Source organism: Clarias gariepinus, chromosome 17 (genome assembly GCF_024256425.1).
Source record: "Clarias gariepinus isolate MV-2021 ecotype Netherlands chromosome 17, CGAR_prim_01v2, whole genome shotgun sequence".
NCBI lineage: Eukaryota > Metazoa > Chordata > Actinopteri > Siluriformes > Clariidae > Clarias > Clarias gariepinus.
In genome coordinates, this window is record NC_071116.1 from 4,112,154 (window position 1) to 4,129,348 (window position 17,195).

The 17,195-nt window shown below is 39.1% G+C and overlaps 1 protein-coding gene across 1 annotated transcript; it reads right to left on the bottom strand.

Moving 5' to 3' along the window:
• Nucleotides 1-10,471: 10,471 nt before the first annotated feature.
• Nucleotides 10,472-16,917, bottom strand: acat1 (acetyl-CoA acetyltransferase 1). Its single transcript, XM_053515589.1, has 12 exons — nt 16,821-16,917; nt 16,320-16,367; nt 14,848-14,965; nt 14,600-14,695; nt 12,752-12,852; nt 12,439-12,582; nt 12,206-12,356; nt 11,706-11,801; nt 11,408-11,521; nt 11,199-11,263; nt 10,955-11,112; nt 10,472-10,874 (listed from the first exon to the last, which is right to left on the bottom strand). The coding sequence occupies exons 1-12, from the start codon at nt 16,860-16,862 to the stop codon at nt 10,754-10,756; spliced, it is 1,254 nt and encodes a 417-aa protein (XP_053371564.1). The 5' UTR covers nt 16,863-16,917; the 3' UTR covers nt 10,472-10,753.
• Nucleotides 16,918-17,195: the final 278 nt, after the last annotated feature.

Below are 17,195 nucleotides of genomic sequence, written 5' to 3' on the forward strand. Positions count from 1 at the left end.
GAGAATGTGCACAAGTCTAGTATATTCTAACTTTTCTTATGCGTGCGGCTCAACAGCAGCACCTCCACCGCGCTCTTCCCTCGCCCCTCATGTGCAGGCAGGACAGACTGAGTTTATCATAGGGGTTTTATTCTCCTTTGTTGTTCTGAAGTTGTCCAGAGAGACAAATGCTCACTGTGCCTTAACAAACATTTGATAAATTAATTGTACTATAACGTATTATTATTATTATTATTATTATTATTATTATTTTCTTTAAATAAAATTGGCAGAGTTTATTTTTTACATGCTTGTTTTATTATATATACTTTCAGTGCTGCTGTAAAATTGCTAATCTAATAAAAATGTTAGTTTACCCTTTAAATTGCTGAGTGGTCAAATGCAAAGTTGTCATTGTCACTTTGTCATTTTCAGAATTCCAGCAAGTGAAGTTGCACCTCTAATGTATTTATTTCATCTTTTGCAGTTTGATCAGCACTACAAAGCTTCTTGGGGCAGCTTCCTACTGATAGTGAGTAACTCCTACTGATCTGTATTATGCTCATTTGTTCGGTGTGATATATGCTTATTGTCTTTGTTCTCCTTTTCAGAATAATACATGTGGCCGTGCAAAGAATGCAGTTTGGAACTAGCTAGCAGGTATTTACTGTTGCAGCCGTTTAGACAGAGTCACAGGCATTTTAGGGGCAGTTATCGATGTCCATGTCCATACACAGATTGCCTGTGTACGTTTAACACATGGAATAAGCTACTACTGTAAATCACACATATAAAACTCATGCTAAGCTTTAAAGCAGGTGGAAGTATCTTTATTCCAGTGCCATGTGTGCTCATACAGAGAACTAGCAACAGAAAGGGACTTTTTTAGGTAGTGGTGATGCTGTAGAATTACACCTGCCAAATTTAATTGAAGAGAAAATTGCTTGCCTTTTACTGAAGTAGGAAAATATTGTTTACACTCCAAAGGCAGTTATTGACGAGATGCTTTCTGAACTTCACTACATATTAAGTACAGTATCTTTGCCTGTGACGAGAGGTATTGTATTAGATATATCCCAGAGCCATCAACCGCAAATTGAGGAGTCAGTAGTTGGGCCTCTTGCTACTGCATATAAACGTACACAGTACTACACATCTCATTTTGGTGTTATAGAGCCGGTTGAGTACATACTAGATGTTCACAGAAATAAAACATTTCAATATATCCCGGTTTTACAATCTTTGCAACAGTTGCTCTCTCATAAAGGTGTCCTTGAACATCTTGAAACGGACAAACGAATAGGTCCCATGCCATACCATGCACTTTCACATCAAGCAACACTATTGGTGGCAATGCACATGAAAATTGGATTTTGAAAAGATTGCTTTCTTTTATAATTGGGCAAATTCTTCCAGAAGTTGAGCCAGCATGGCAGGTGATTCTTGACCTAAAGGATGTAGTTGAGTTGGTTGTGGCTCCATTTCATACAGATGAGACAATTGCATCTCTTGAGGCCAAGATTTATGATCGCAGACAGCGGTACCTTGAACTTTTTCCACAAATCAAGCTCCAACCAAAACATCACTATTTAGAGCACTATCCGCAGATGATTCGTTGCTTCGGACCTTTGATAGCACTGTGGACAATGAGATTTGAGGCTAAACACCGCTTTTTTAAGAAGGTTGTTCGTCATACAAATTGCTTTAAAAATATACCTCGTTCACTAGCTATTAAACACCAGTTCATGCTTGCCTACCACACACACTTCTCCAGTCATCATTAGAGGTCACAGATGTTTTAATCATGCTTGTTGATGTTCTTAATGAGGGAGTAGTGTCTGCACTGAGGCAGAGATACCCAGATATTACATTAATGTGTCTTGCAGTGGTATACGTTACAGTGAGGGGATGCTTATTGTGCATGGCTCTGTAGATGGACTGCATAAATTTAATGAGATCATTCAAATGTGCATTATTAAAGAGAAGTTGTTTCTTCTAGGCAAAGATTTATGTCCTTTGTATAGGGAGCATTATGGTGGATTTGAGCTAACTGCCTCACACACTAGAGAGATTGCCCTGATTGAGGTTGCTGAATTGGAAGACTCATATCCCCTTGTGGAGTACACAATTGGGGTTTTGCGCATGGTAATGTTGAAAAGATTCATCATTATTAACGGTTAGTGTCATTGTTAAGCCTATGTACCTTAAATTTCTAAGTCTGTTATTATTTTACACATTTTCACACAATGCTAATGTATTATTCTTCTTCCCTCTTGTTTATGCTCTGATTAAAAGTGTTCCATAATGGTGAGTCAAACTGTTCTGCGGATAATCTTTCTAATCTGGCTTCTGGAATTCTAGCAACATTTAAAAATATAACGAGTTCATGAACCTAACTTCAGTGTCAGAAATTCAAAATAAAAGCATGCTGAAAGTAATATACTCTCCTAACTCCTGTGGAGCCCTACATCATTTTGGACACAGTAGACTCATCTGCTGAGACCTCAAACACCATGTGCCCAGACCCTCGAACCCCAGCTTCATCACTAGCCTCATCCTGCAGTGATGATACACTGTACACGTCAACCCCCCACCCCCCCCCCCCCCCATTCATCCCCAGAAACACAGCTCTCAGGATTGTCTTCCTGGAGTTTAGGACCAACAGAACATACTTCAACCCTGGCTCTAAGCTGAAAAGAGTCATTCTTGATGGCCTATCTCAAGAAATACACTAAATACCTGAAAGACTATCAATGTGAGGAGGTAGCTGCAGCTTTGATCAGGGCCCAACCTTGTTTAGGGCAGCTGGGATGTGAGACAGGGTTTGGGGGTTGGAAACAGTCACTTAAGTATAAAATGCAAAACTATGGAACAAAGCTTGGGTGACTTGGACATCCTGAGATCCGTGTAAACTCCTTGAAGCACAAACGAGAAGGCCAAGGAAAGGCTGCAGCTAATATTAAGAAACCAAGGAAGTTAGAAGTTAACCACATTCCTCTGCACCCAAAAGGGGAAACCACAAAAAGCTTGGAGAATGAGAGAATTGCTTTATTGTCAGAACTAAAAAAGCGTGACAATGCAGTGGTAATTAAGGCAAAAATAGAAAAAAAAAAACTTCTCCTACAGACGCTGGGAAATTGTGGAACAAAGGCTTATCATAGGGGAATTTAAGAACAGATGGCCCGCCCTGTTTCTCGAGAGTGAAGTAAGTAATGTTAATTATTGTTCATGGTGTTTAAGGCTGCCCAATTGCAATTTTTACAGTGTATATTATTTAAAAATTTCAGATAAACGCAGAGTTCTTGCAGATCACCACCAAGCCACTGCGATCGAAGTTACTGGCGCAGCTGGACCATTTTTCAGAAAAACTAATACAGATCTTTAACAAGAAAGGAGGAGTGAAGGGGCAAAAGCTTAAGGCCGTCCTGGCAATCAAAGATCCTGTAAGTAAAAACCCATAGGAAATGCTTTTACTGTATTGAGGTGATTTATTGCAAGGTTTTTTGTCCTTAGCTGCTCATTTAAACACATTTAAGAAATGGTGAATGGCCTGTTTATATGGTGTTTTTATCCAAAGCACTTTTTTGCATTTACATTTACTGTAATTCACCCAACTCGCACGCTAACTAATGGCATTCTTTAGACAACAAAAAAATAAGTCCAGTTGACACGAAGCATTTCTGTGTTAAAAATCTTAAGTAATATTCTTATTTTCTATATAAAAGTTGAATGAACTGAACTTATTGTCAGGGGAAAGCACATGAAGCGATGCACTCATCATTTATAGTCTCCACTGTACAAGTCTCTGGAGGCAGTGTTATGATCTGGGGTTGCTTCAGTTGCTTAGGTCTACAGTAGACTCAGCAACGTTATGTAGCATCAAAAAGTCAGCAAATGACCTGAAGGTATTGAATCACCAGGTTATCACATCTGTGGTGTTTTTCCCTGGCACGAGTGTATTTCAGGGCTCAGGGTGTGAAAGACTGGTTCTGGGTATGTGGTAATAAAATCAAAGCCAAAACTGGTTACACACCTACAGTTTCCGGGTAATTAAGGTGTTATTAATGTAATACAAAATCCCTGCAAAACTCGACAGCTTTCATTTGTTTTTTGTCTAAAAAGTTGTTGCTTATATAATTTTTTTTTGGCCTACAAATATTTTTCTGTAACTATCAATTTTGTAGTGGAATACTGATGTTTGATGGGCAGTGGTGGCTCAGTCGGTTAAGGCTGTGGGTTACTGGGTTACTGTTAGGAAGGTCGGGGGTTCGAGCTCCAGTATCGCCAAGTTGCCACTGGTGAGCCCTTGCGCAAGGCCCTTACACCTATATGCTCCAGGGGCGCTGTAAGCTGGCTGACCCTGCGCTCTGACCCCAGTTTTCTAATTGGGATATGCGAAGAAGAAATTTCACTGTGATGTAAAGTACATGTGACAAATAATTGAATATTATTCTATTTTTGATGTCAGAGATGATTTTGTACAAACCCAATAAAATAAAACTCATTAAATGTAAAAAAGAAATAATAATAATAATAATAATAATAATAATGGTGTCTAATGTGTTTCTTTGGGAACTTTGGTGATTTTCCTATTGAATAAGACATTCAATCAATTTATTATCAGTGACTATGAAAATTTATCAAATGCATATATTACAGTAAAATATTCTGAACATAAAAAACATTTTAGGTTTACAATAAACAAAAATTTAAACGAAATAAAATGCTTTTTTTCAAAAACAAAATACAGTCACACTAAAATTGTACAGTATATAAAATACGAATTTCCATCTACAATATAACTTTTTACAAACTGTTTACAATACAATTTAAACTTTTAAATTCTGGGGTCCGGATCCATCCTGAATCCGGATCCCAGTTGTGGTCCAGGTTCCCATGCGGGCAGGAATGGCGGAGTGTCATCATCAGTCTGTGTTTTCCATGACAGTGATGGTCCATCTGTATCCTGTTAGCTTGTTTGCATTTGCTTTCTATCAAACAGGTTCTGATCATTTTCACGATTGTTTAGAAAAAAAGAGAGAAAAAAACAACATAAACTTAATAACAATAAAAACAAACGATGTAAATTATCATCATTAATTCATTATCAATCACTAATGACCATAATTAAGGACAACACAAGCTTTTGTAATGTCATACAATGACGTAAACTCTTTAAAAATAAAAAAAATCTGAATACGATTAAAATCTCTACACTAAAGGCAGTATTTTAGCTACCTGGAGCTAAAGCTTTTGCGTTAAATATCTTTATAGATAGCAGTGTCATAAGCTAACCAAAAACTAAACCAAATAGCTACCATAAGCTACAGCTATCCAAAACTGGGTGAAATACATTAAAACATTTACACCACAGCTAATATTCATGGACATCTGTAATCTACATAAGGCATTATCTAATTATCATTAGCCACCATGAGCTAATGTTTTTGCTAAGGCAGCAGGTTATCATGACTAGCAGTGTTATCTACATGCTACCCTAAACTACTGTATGTAACTGACATTGAAAGACAATGCTTCATATAAGCTGACCAAAGCTAGCAAAAGTAAGGAAAATAAAATAATATAAAATTTATATTATGAGAATAAGGATTATATAAGACTTAATAACTTAATAACCATGGTAACAGCTTACCTTTTGCTGTTGTTCTGAGGAAAAGCTAAGCTCCTCCGGAACATTCTGTACCCTTTATGTTAGAATATGCTTAGTTTAGTTTCTTTTTCTGTTTTAAATTACAACACACACACAAGCTTTTCCCTCTCCCTTCCTTGAACTCCATGTACTTTATAATTTCTCACTAACATTCATTGAGCTTGCAGTGCAACTCAATTTATTTTTTGTTATTCAGTCTCAGGTAACATATTTTTACGAAACAGGCGGAAAAGTTCGTTTAGATAATGGTTGAAATATTATCAGTACCCAGTGTTAATGTGTATCCCTTAATTATGTAGTTTAACAGGCAAAGGTGTGGTTCGGTTCCAGTGCACAGATCGTGGAGATGGTAGATAGGCATGGAACTGTGGAACAGATTGCTTTCCTTAAAAAGGAACATGAAGGATTATAAAAGCTGCCTCTCTGATTACTAAACTTCTGTCGTTGAATCAGATCTTTGTGTGTGCTCCGCACTTTTACTGTTTGACATAAGCAAGAGTTAGGCAGATATGACTAAGGTACATGAACATAACAGAATGAATGGAAGTTTTGTGACGTTTGAATCATCATCTGGGTTTTCCAGAACAGGGAGTCTTTGTATTAGAGTAATAACTAGGTTTATTACCAGGAAACTGAAGGTGTGTAACCACTATTAGTTTTAATTTAATTACCACACACCCAGAAACACTTTTTCACACCATGAGTCCTGGAGTATGTTTGTGCTATCACGGAAGAGAAACTCCATAGATGTAAAAACATTTTATTGTCACATAAAGTTGCTGAGTCTAGGACTGAGGAAAGGAAGGAACCCAGGATTATAACACTGCCTCCAGAAGCTATGCATGATACTGTAGGTGCATCAGATCATGTGTTTCCCTTCCTACCCACTAAACATTGGACGTCGGATAGACGTGCAGATCATGTCTATATTGGGTCCGTTGGTCCATGACCAGTTCTGGACATCTATTCGACGTCCAAACTAGGTCCACTATTTGGACGTCCAACCATGACCCAACTTGGACGTCATTTTGACGACCTAATCTGTCTTATCTTTTTTTAAAGTCATTTTGACGTCCAAACTAGGTCCACTATTTGGACGTCCAACCATGACCCAACTTGGACGTCATTTTGACGTTCAACATTTGACCTAATCTGGCTTATTTTTTTTGGACGTCTATGGCAGTGGCAGTAAATGTGTTTTACAAAATAGTGCCTATCAACATATGATTATATGAATACAGATTATTTATAAACAAACAAGATTTATTATCTGTATGACTATTTATTTATTTGGTAGACCATATAGATATATATTTTTTACATTTTCCTGTTTCCCTAACAGTTTTTTTTTTTTTTTAGGGTATTAGGGTGTGTGTGACCTGTTGAATGTTCCCTGGTTCATGATTAGGCTGAATTAGGTGTAGGTTCCGGGTGAACGTGTTGCTCATGCTATAGAGTGCTGTGTGTAAATAAAGTACTCCTAGCCATTAGCATTGGGCAGCAAGCAAGCAAGCTCACTCGTTCTCCAAAATCCTTCTGGCGGTAAACTGCTGCAGTATAAAATAAATAAATAAATAAATAAATAAATATATATAAATTTATGTAAATTATATTTTATATAAATAAATCATGTTAGCCTATCCACCTTATTCCTATCTTACGAAAGACTGTAATTGGACGTCCAAAAATGACATGGAAAAGATGTTCCACCGACGTCAACATTAGACATGCGGTAGACGTCGAAAAAAAGACGTCACCTGGCGTTACAAAACAACCCCATCAATGGACGGAAATTGGATGTCCAAAAATGACATGGAAAAGACGCCACTACGACGTCACGTTGCGCAGTGGGTACCCAGACACGCCCATTGGATAAGCTCAATCTGGACTCATCAGGTTACACGATCTTTTCGTTCCAAAGTCTTTATGTCTTTAAATCTTCATGCTCCCTAGCAAACTAAAGTTTTTTTTTCCTACTGAGTTTCACTAACAAGTGAAAACACAGCTGGTTAGTCCCGATCCGGGCGGGCGGGCGTATGGACAGACGGACGGATGGATGTCATTACTTATTTTTTAATCATGAGTTTTTAACCCAATTTTAGTTATATTAAATTGGATTAGCTGCTTTCTTTGCATAATGCAGGCCAGTAATTTGACCCATCTGATTTTTTTTATTTATTTATTTATTTTTTTTTTTTTTACAAATTTTAGCAAACATAAATCAGTAAAGCAAAATTAGAAAACAAATAAGGAAATTGGCAAATAAACAAAAAAAAGTTGTTCTGGTACTGTAACTATGCTTATTGTTGGTTTACCTACAGTTATCTATCTTACAGGAATGTGTATTTGTTTATTCTCATAATTTTACTCATGTCTGCTGTTGTTCATAGTAAAATAACTACACTTATTATTCTTTAGTAACCGCTTTATCCTAGAATCCCAGGAACCTCTTTAAGGGATCTAGTGCATGACAGAGCATCATGATGCAAGACACCCAATTATATACCAATGAAAGACATTTTTACATGGTTGGGTCAATTTGGGGAAATAAGTAACATTTCTTTCTTTTTTAGGAGGATCGGCTCACTGATGATGTCTTGTCAAGGCCATCTTTTATGAAATCGATGACTGGCCTTTAATGCATTGCTTTTATCAGATACTATCCGCAAGCTTTTACTTTTAAGTGTTTATAACTCTCTATGTCAACTAATCATTTCTAGTTTAAAACTATGAATGGCTGAAACACTATGAGGAATAAATCTGTAGCCCTTTACCTTGATCCAAAGCTACATCAGTTCCAAATAAAGGATGAGACAAAATTGCAGAGCAGCCAACAGGCGCCATCTGGTGGCCATAGTGTGTAGCTACAAGTGGCTAAGGTTTGGGCATTGGTGGCTTAGTGGTAGGTCTCTCACCTGCCATGAGGAAGACTCATATTTCATTCCCAGTTAACGTCCAAACTCCAGCCACTGGATCCAGTGCTGGTCCCAAGACGGATAAAATGGGAGGGATGCATCAGAAAAGGCATCCGGTGTAAAACCTGTGCCAAGTTGTGTGCGGATTGGATGATCCGCTGTGGCGACCCCTTGACGGGTGCAGCGGAGAGACCAACGACAAAAACGACTGTTACAGATGGAGTCTGAAATACCAGAGGTAGGTTGTTGTTAAAATTCAACATCCAATCAAATACACCCCTCTTTCCATGGGTCACCAGAAGCTCAAATTCCTAAATCCATGGACATGCATTGCCAAAACCATTGTCATTGGGCATGAGCGCCCCAATTTGTTGATCAGCTGGAATATTACAGTATTTGGTCTACACCCAAATTCTTCCATTTTCAAATCCAGTGCTATTTGAAAAAAACAAAAACAAATTTTATCCCAGTTCTCACACAAAAAAAAACAAATACAGCAAGAGAAGATTTTTGCAAAATGAGATTTTTTAAAACCAGAATTCTTTTGCAGAGTTGACAGAGTTGATTAGAATTGCTCTCTCCTTCTTTAAATAATCTGAATTCTGGCACTTTGCAGAGACACCTATAAAAGCTCTTCTAGCCGTTAAACTATTCACGTAACAAAAATTATATTTTTTATCCCTGATATATGATTTTTCTCTGCTCAACTATGTCTAAATGATTAAATATTCCTCGTAAAATCTCATTATTAGGCCATCATGTGGAAGCCCCGGTTTAGATTCCCAGCTGATTCACCAGTAAGAGCTGCCACAAGGTATACTGCTGGTTTTTTTCCATATACCTTACAAACTTTACAATGTTTGTTTATACTTGAAATAAACATTACTGTTTATTGTTCTTCTTTACTGCTTACCTAGTTACAGAAGGATTCATGTACCCCATACAGCCAAATGCATTGTGTCCAGTAGTCCCAGTTTTTAAATAAAATAAAAGTTTGTACTATAAACATAGTAGGCTGTCCAAAAGTCTGCTGTAGTGCAAGGATGCCTTCGAAAATATAAAATAACCTCTTAAATCACGTGACAGTATTGTAAGGACTCTTTAGTTCTACTGAGCATCCTGTAGAACCACCAACAGTTCTTTTGAGGACTGACTGCTGCACCTGCTTCTTTTTTGCATGCAAAAATTTACGATGAGCAATAGAACACATCAAGAAGGTTTCTGGAATTATCATTTGCCTGTGCATGCGTCACATAATGCATGTTACGTTCATCTCAACATACAGATAACACTGCCATTTTTTAATACACACTGTCACAGTGTACGCCAGTGACGGGTTGCGACCTCAACCTTTTGTTGCTTCTTGCTCACTTCGTAGGCCCACTAGGTAGGCGGCCTGCCCTTCTGCAGGTGTGCTAAGATCGGGCTTAGGTGGTGAATGATCATTAATGGATCTTGGCCTATAGATGGATTCAACGCGCTATAAAAATAAGCCAGGAATGTAGCTCGAGGTCAGGAGGTTAAGACAGAGACGCGTTTCCCGTTCCAAGCCGGGAAAGCCGCCCAGTCATCAGACGTCACGACGGACTACCGCACGCAAGGAGAGTTGGGAGGGGCCGGTTGGCCAGCCAGCGAGAGGAGCCGTTCTGCTTGCCACCATCGCTCACCAGCCTCCAGGCCCACCCTGGGTGCACACCCTAACAACCTTTCATCCCCTACCCCCGTCCTACCTCCATTAAACCACTCCTTACCTGCACATTGTGTCTGCGTGTCTGTGGTGCAGCTCATGCTTCAAAAACGTTACAGCGCTTTTGAGGATGCAGTTGAAAATTGCAGTTAAATTTCACACAAATGAAGTCACAGACACAACTAGTATTATTTAAAAATAATAAAATTAAAAAAACTATTCAAAGTTGAGTTTTTTTTTAATGCAGCTTCAGCATTTTTTCAAATAACCTCTACATCAGAAAATAGAATCAGAAGAAAATTTAAATAATGCTAATCTTAAATATGCTACCTGATGAATGGTTACGATCTTCATCAAAATATTAAATAGCTCTCTGATGCAGACAGAGGGAGGAGTGACCTATTCTGGAGTGACTGTAACTACGGAGCGTTGTGGTTGCGGAGTTGTACTGTGTGGTAAGTTGACCTTAGAGACATTAACTTTAATACTACGTTAAATGAGCTAATATTTCTGGATGAGAATAGCGGAGGCTCCACCTCCTCCGTTGCAGATGCTCGCCAGGCCGTACTGCCCGGGCTGCAGGTGGTGCACCATGTGTCCGACGATCCTCGTCCCAGACATTCTGGTGAGAAAAAAAAACAAAACAAGACTTAGGAAGCAAGTATACAGAAATATTTTTCTGATCGTCTGACAATCCCTCACCCGATGGGGTGGCCGAGGGACACCGCTCCACCGTTGATGTTCACTTTGCTTGGGTCGATGTCCAGCATCTTGATGTTGGCCAGAACGACCACGCTGAAGGCCTCGTTTATTTCCCACATGGCCACGTCCTCCTTCCTCACACCGGCCGCGCTGAGGACCTGCACCATAAAACGGCTTAGTAGACAACGCAGAAACATGTCATGACTACCACCGCTCTGTGACTGGAAAGCAAACGGAGGCTCACCTTGGGAACGGCAAAAGCTGGAGCGATCGGGAAGTCGATAGGAGCCACGGCGGCGTCAGCAAATGCTACGCATTAAATATATTGAGGTTTAATAAAGAAATGCAGCGGAGTCAAAAACTAGAATCAACGCAATTAAACTGTTAATAATATTAAGAAGAGGATATTTTTGCTTCGTGTTAGATGCTGGTTTAAGATGCCCGGAACCTCACCTGCGATCCTCGCCAGTGGTGTGACGTTAAGTCTCTTCGCTGCGCCGGCCGTCATGAGGACCACCGCAGCCGCGCCGTCGTTCAGTGTGCTAGCGTTAGCCGCTGTCACCGTGCCTGCAAGTCAAAAATATACACAAATCCGATTAGCATGCTTTAATAAACGAACAAATACTCTTTCTCTACCAACACTATTAAATACTCAAGGTCATGTTAGTGCCAAAGTGCCATAGTATAACAAACCACTAACAAACCAACATATTAGAATTAATCTAACGCAAACAAAAGTATTATTTCTCACCGTTGTCTTTCTGGAAAACAGTCTTCAGTTTGGGTACTTTGCTAAAATCCACCTTCCTCCACTCCTCATCCTCCTTAACGACAACATCTGGCTTGCCTACATGGGGGGTTGGGACACGTATAAACATGTTACACTGTTCAGCTCAACAAATTTCCTTAAAGGTGCAGTCTGTAATTTTTAGACATGATCCTAAACCTGTTATAATTGTTTAGATTTTTAAACTAAACATTAAGGCCGTTTCAGGCGTCTTTGAAACTATTACTGGCCCAGAAATTAGCTCCAACCAAATTCACAGTGTATCAGACGTCCTGTTTCATTTATCTAGTAACTGCCACAAACTTCCAAGACAGAAAGATCCAGAAAGGTCAGATTTGAATGTTGCTCATCTCAAAGTACTCACAAATGTCCAAGATAAAATTACAAACTGCACCTTTAATCCCATTCCAGCGACCCTGAGGTGTCTGTGGTTTAAAAATTCTTTGAATCCAAATTTTAATAACCTCTTTGGGGGATGCTGACTGGCACCACCTCTTTGGCCAGGATTCCTGACTCCCATGCTGCTCTGCTGCGCGTGTACGAGTTAATGGCGTACGTGTCCTGCTCCTCGCGGGAAATGGTGCTTTTCTTGGCTGTGTTTTCCGCGCAGTTCCCCTTAACATAAAATGCGAAGGTCACACACGACACACATGTAAATGTCAACTCAATGCAGTCGTTAAACCAGGGAATGAACTACCATGTGAAATTTGTTGTAGACGTCCGTTAGGCCGTCCTTCACGATAAGATCCTCGAGCTTCAGCCCGCCATAAGGGGGCGCCTCTCTCGCCATGACGAAAGGAACCTGAGACATGCTCTCCATGCCGCCAGCTACCATCACATCCTGAAACAACATTACTGCATTAAAAGATTAAAATGGTAAAAATGAGTAAATAAGTAAAAAAGTACAAATATATACCTATATAAGGGGAAGCTTTTTTTTTTACATGGTTACCATATACAAGTTAACCAAATCCTGTAATTTAGTATAGAAATAAATGTTAAGACCGTACCTGGTGCCCACACATCAGACTCTGTGCCGCCATCATGATGGACTTCATGCCTGAGGCACAGACTTTGTTTATTGTGGTTGCTGGAGTGGAGAGAGGCAGGCCTGCAACATGAATAGGAAAGAAAAACAAAAAACATTGCTCTACCTTGCTGTAACTTACATGATGATTTTGTTGCATCCTAACCCGTTCTATTACAGTTAAAATAAGATTCAACATTTACCATTCACAATTTAACATCAATAATAGCCATCTAATATCAGACCAGTGACCAGAACTGGCTGGTTTTCAGCTTGATCAACCTCGGATATAATCTGTTCTGTACCAAGTGCACAAGCTTCTAACAAAAATTAGTTTTTATGGTGTTACATTATTGAAAGTCGCACACATTAAAAAGCCTCTGATCTGGCATTTTTTCCCAAACGGAATAATCACACACACACCAGTCTCAACACAGAGCGAGTGCAAATTAATCTTGACACGTGTGCACGTTAGAATCCGTGAGCGTCGGAACACACGTTTATTTCCAAGTTGTGTTTTGAGGCTTTGGAGGTTTTTGAGGCGGTAAAATGTTGCTGCTTCTTTATAATGCTACATGTCCTGCGCTCTAAATTTTTCAGCTAAAAGTTTTTATATTTGTACAATTTTTTCCTATTATTTCTCTATTTGAATACTCTTTTTTTTTTTTTTTTTTTTTTAATTGTACTCGCTGGTGTAATTTGTTCTTGCAGAGAAACCCTTCTTTTAGGTCACAGGCTGTTGTATAAGCATTTTACTGCATTTTATCCTGTGTACGTGGCAACATAAAAAAGTAAAATGCTTCGCCAAGTTTGCATAAAAAAAAATAATGACCGTGGATGTCCGCTGCTCTGTAAAAATTTAGCTTTTTTTGCTTAATTTAATTTGTATTGGAAGTTAGTTTGTATTGTTCACATTTAAGCATACGGCAGATGCTCTTATCCAGAGCCACTTAAGTTTCCCCATCATGGTACCAAGTTAGCAAACAGTGTCGAACACTGTTCGGGAAGTATTTAATAAATTTTTTGGGTGGGGTTTAAATTTAAATAAATTTTGATAAAACTTGATAAACGAGCACCATTTTAATATACAAGTAGTACGCATCCGCTTTGTCTGTCAAGCATCACATGATCACAGCTGAGCCAATAGTTCTTCTTTTTCTTGCGCTGTGGGATTGTGGGTAATTGTCTCCCATGCTCAGTCTCATGTGTGTGTAATTCTTCTATGGGCTTTAATATGAGTGGTTTGGATTACAAGCACACTTTCGGGACAAATTATGCTCGCAAAACAAGTTTTAACTGCACAATAAAACTTTTGAGTTCTTTTTTTGGGACAATATCTTCAAACAGTAACAAAATAGGGGGGAAATTTAATATCAAAACGGGATATTTATAAAATCGTGATGCTTAGTAAATCATACTATAAATCAAAATCAGCACCCGAAGTATCATTACTGCGCATGCGTGAGCGTGCAGCAGCTTGGTGCAGTTGCTTTCCGGATTTCAAGCAATTTCCCTCTGTGATTAATGAAGTTCTTGATTCTTGAATCATGATAATACCGTATCGTGTGGTCCCTGGTGATTCCCATTCTAACCTTCTATAAATCAAGATCTTTAATTTAAAAAGGTCTCTCTGGATTTTTGAACAATGATAAGTTAATAATATGCTATTAACGCATCACTGAACAAATTATTTATTAAAATAAATCGCTGTCAAATTCTGGCATCTGAATAACAGCCTTATTATGAGATTAAACCAAGATAAAGCAGTACAGAGTTCAGGAGCTTGATATATGTGTTTGTTTTTCTACTGTACTATGATGCCCTTTTGTACCGGCGCCTAGAAGAGCCTGTCGCGTTGGAGCTTGCCCTTCACCCGCCTGCAGCACGTTGCCCATGTACACCTCCTTCACCTCCTCCAGTGGGATTCCTGCAAACAGCAGACGAAAAAAAAACATTTCACCTCAGGCTACATTATAAAGTACACATAATTTACATGCAACCTTGGAACAAACATCACATACTTGTGCCATTATGTATTTTGTGTAAATAGGCAGGTGTACTGTTTCAGTAGGTGGTTACCTGCCTGCTCGATCGCTCCTTTAATAGCAATGGAGCCCAGCTTGGTCGCAGGAAGCGCAGAGAGGCTGCCTTTAAACGAGCCCATAGGGGTGCGGGCTGCACTGACAATGACAACTTCCTGTTTAGGTGCAAAAGTATAACATTACTGTAACACGTTTCTATATCAAGAAGAATTTAAAAGGTGGGTCTTAAACAACTTCATGCACAAAAACAAAGATTTACCCCAATTAGTTTGGTAAGCCACATGACAATCAACATAAAACCGTAAGCCTAAACAATAAATGAATAAAACATAAAAGAAACTTCAAGTTAACTTTGTGGGAGATGTTTAACCTCACTTCCATGTTCATTAAACCACTCTGTCACCAGTCTTGCTGTGTGTATTGGTCTGTTATCCTGATACTAATTTAATCTTAACCTTATACAGTAATTTGCACAATGGCAATATTTGCACTTCACTTAGATACGAAAGTGCATTTCCCTGCCGAGTTCCTGCACTCTACGATGACAGATATAGTTGCAAGCAATGATGACGGTCCCAAGCACACTTGTGCCATCGCCTACCGGACGCACCCACAACCTGTGTGTTATTAGAGCGTGTTAAGACCTACCAAAAGCCATCAACGCCTGGGTGCAGCGCATAATCTGCACACATTACACACTATATAGGACTGATTAGGCCCTAAATAGTTGTTACATATGTTTGTTTGTGTGTGTGTATTTGACATGTGAGGATTAGTGTGTGTGAGAGAGAGAAAGAGGTGTGTGTGTGTGTGTGGGTGTGTCAGTCTGTGTGTGACGAGAAAATGTGCACAAGTGCGTGTGTACGTGCGTGCTTGCGTTAACATTAGTGATGTGTATGTGTATAGAATAGGCCACAGATGCTGGAAAAAAGCATCACACTATAATGTCACTTAAGATGATGCCACACAGAAAATTATTAATCACTTTTTTTGGGCAAGTTCAAGGCATCGTCACGGCTGACCCGCCTGAGGATTATAATTATTACAAAATCCATTGGGTGGGTCTTTGCGAACGACCCATAAATAAACGGCCTCCTGTTGAGTTGAAATCCAGGACATGTCCAGGAGTGCGAAAGTTGTTCGGCTCAATGAGGTCTAAATGTGTACCAGGTTTCGTGTGCATACGTGAAAAAGTGTGTATGAGCTATGCAGCAAAATCTCATGTGAAAATAAATAAAATAATAATAATAATCCTTAGAAAAACAAGAGGGTCCTGCGCGCCCTATAGAGCTTGGTCCCTAATTAAGGACAATTAAGTTATGTCCATTTACAGTACCTATCTAGCTTTTAGTCTGTTGCCATGGTAACGGAATGCAAACATCTAATTGGATAATTGTATCCACCTCATGACTGGAATTCTATTTAAAACTTGCAGCTCACACAAAAAAAACAAAATAATTTAGGAAACATTTAAAATGCATGCAAGTAGTTAACTGCACATTAACTCACATTGAGAGCAGAGTGAGAGGTGTAGGTCCTGGACACATACTTGTGTGCCTGTAATGACATAAATAAATAAATAAGGGAAAAAGCATGCTTTGTTAATGAAAGCTAATATGTGCATATACAACTATTAAGTGACAATTCATTGATAGCAATAAATCATTCATATAAAAGCCATAACCTCTATTAGAAAGTCTAGTTAGAAAGCTACAGGCCTGCAGCAGCCATCACTCCATCCCAAAAGGCTGTATCCTAAACCGCGCCTTTGTCTATACACAGTGCACTCAATATATTGCACGCGACACTGCGTTCAGCGCGGATGAACTGCACTTGATTAGACAACACGAAGCCATTTAGAACACAGTCCCGGCTGCTCGGGACCTTACAACAAACAACCATGCTAGCTGAATACAAACCGACGTGGTGACTCAGCGCGATTACAGCAAAGCTCGGGAATCGATTGAACTCGTTACCCGATGTTTTTTTTTGTTTTTGTTTTTTACTTACCAGCCGTTTGCAAAGCTGTGTGCGGGAGCTGAGGAGTGACATCGCGGCAGGAAAACGAGTTTCACCTTCACCTCGAGGAGGGAGGGGGGCGTGGTATAACGAGTTCACAGGGGAACAGCCAATCAGGTTGGGGGGTGTGGTTGTGTCACGCTGTCTCACAAGAACTATGGGTAATGTAGTTGTATTATTGTGAAAGGGCTTTGTAGTCGTTTTAGACAAAATGTTACCAAGTGTTACATCGCCCCCTACACATACTCACATACAATTAAATAACAGAATAATTTTATATCTTTTATTATGATCAAATATTATGTTACTATAATATTAAGCCCTATTGGGTATCCTTAATTTAATTAATTAATTAGATAATTAATT

Bases quoted from the DNA above. Each gene is read 5' to 3' on its own strand.
- acat1 (XM_053515589.1), bottom strand. From the start codon at position 16,862: ATGTCACTCCTCAGCTCCCGCACACAGCTTTGCAAACGGCTG. The intron at 12,357-12,438 runs GTAGTTCATTCC...TTTTATGTTAAG, and splicing joins TCTACAACAAATTTCACATG to GGGAACTGCGCGGAAAACAC. The intron at 10,875-10,954 runs GTGAGGGATTGT...TTTTCTCACCAG, and splicing joins TCCCTCGGCCACCCCATCGG to AATGTCTGGGACGAGGATCG.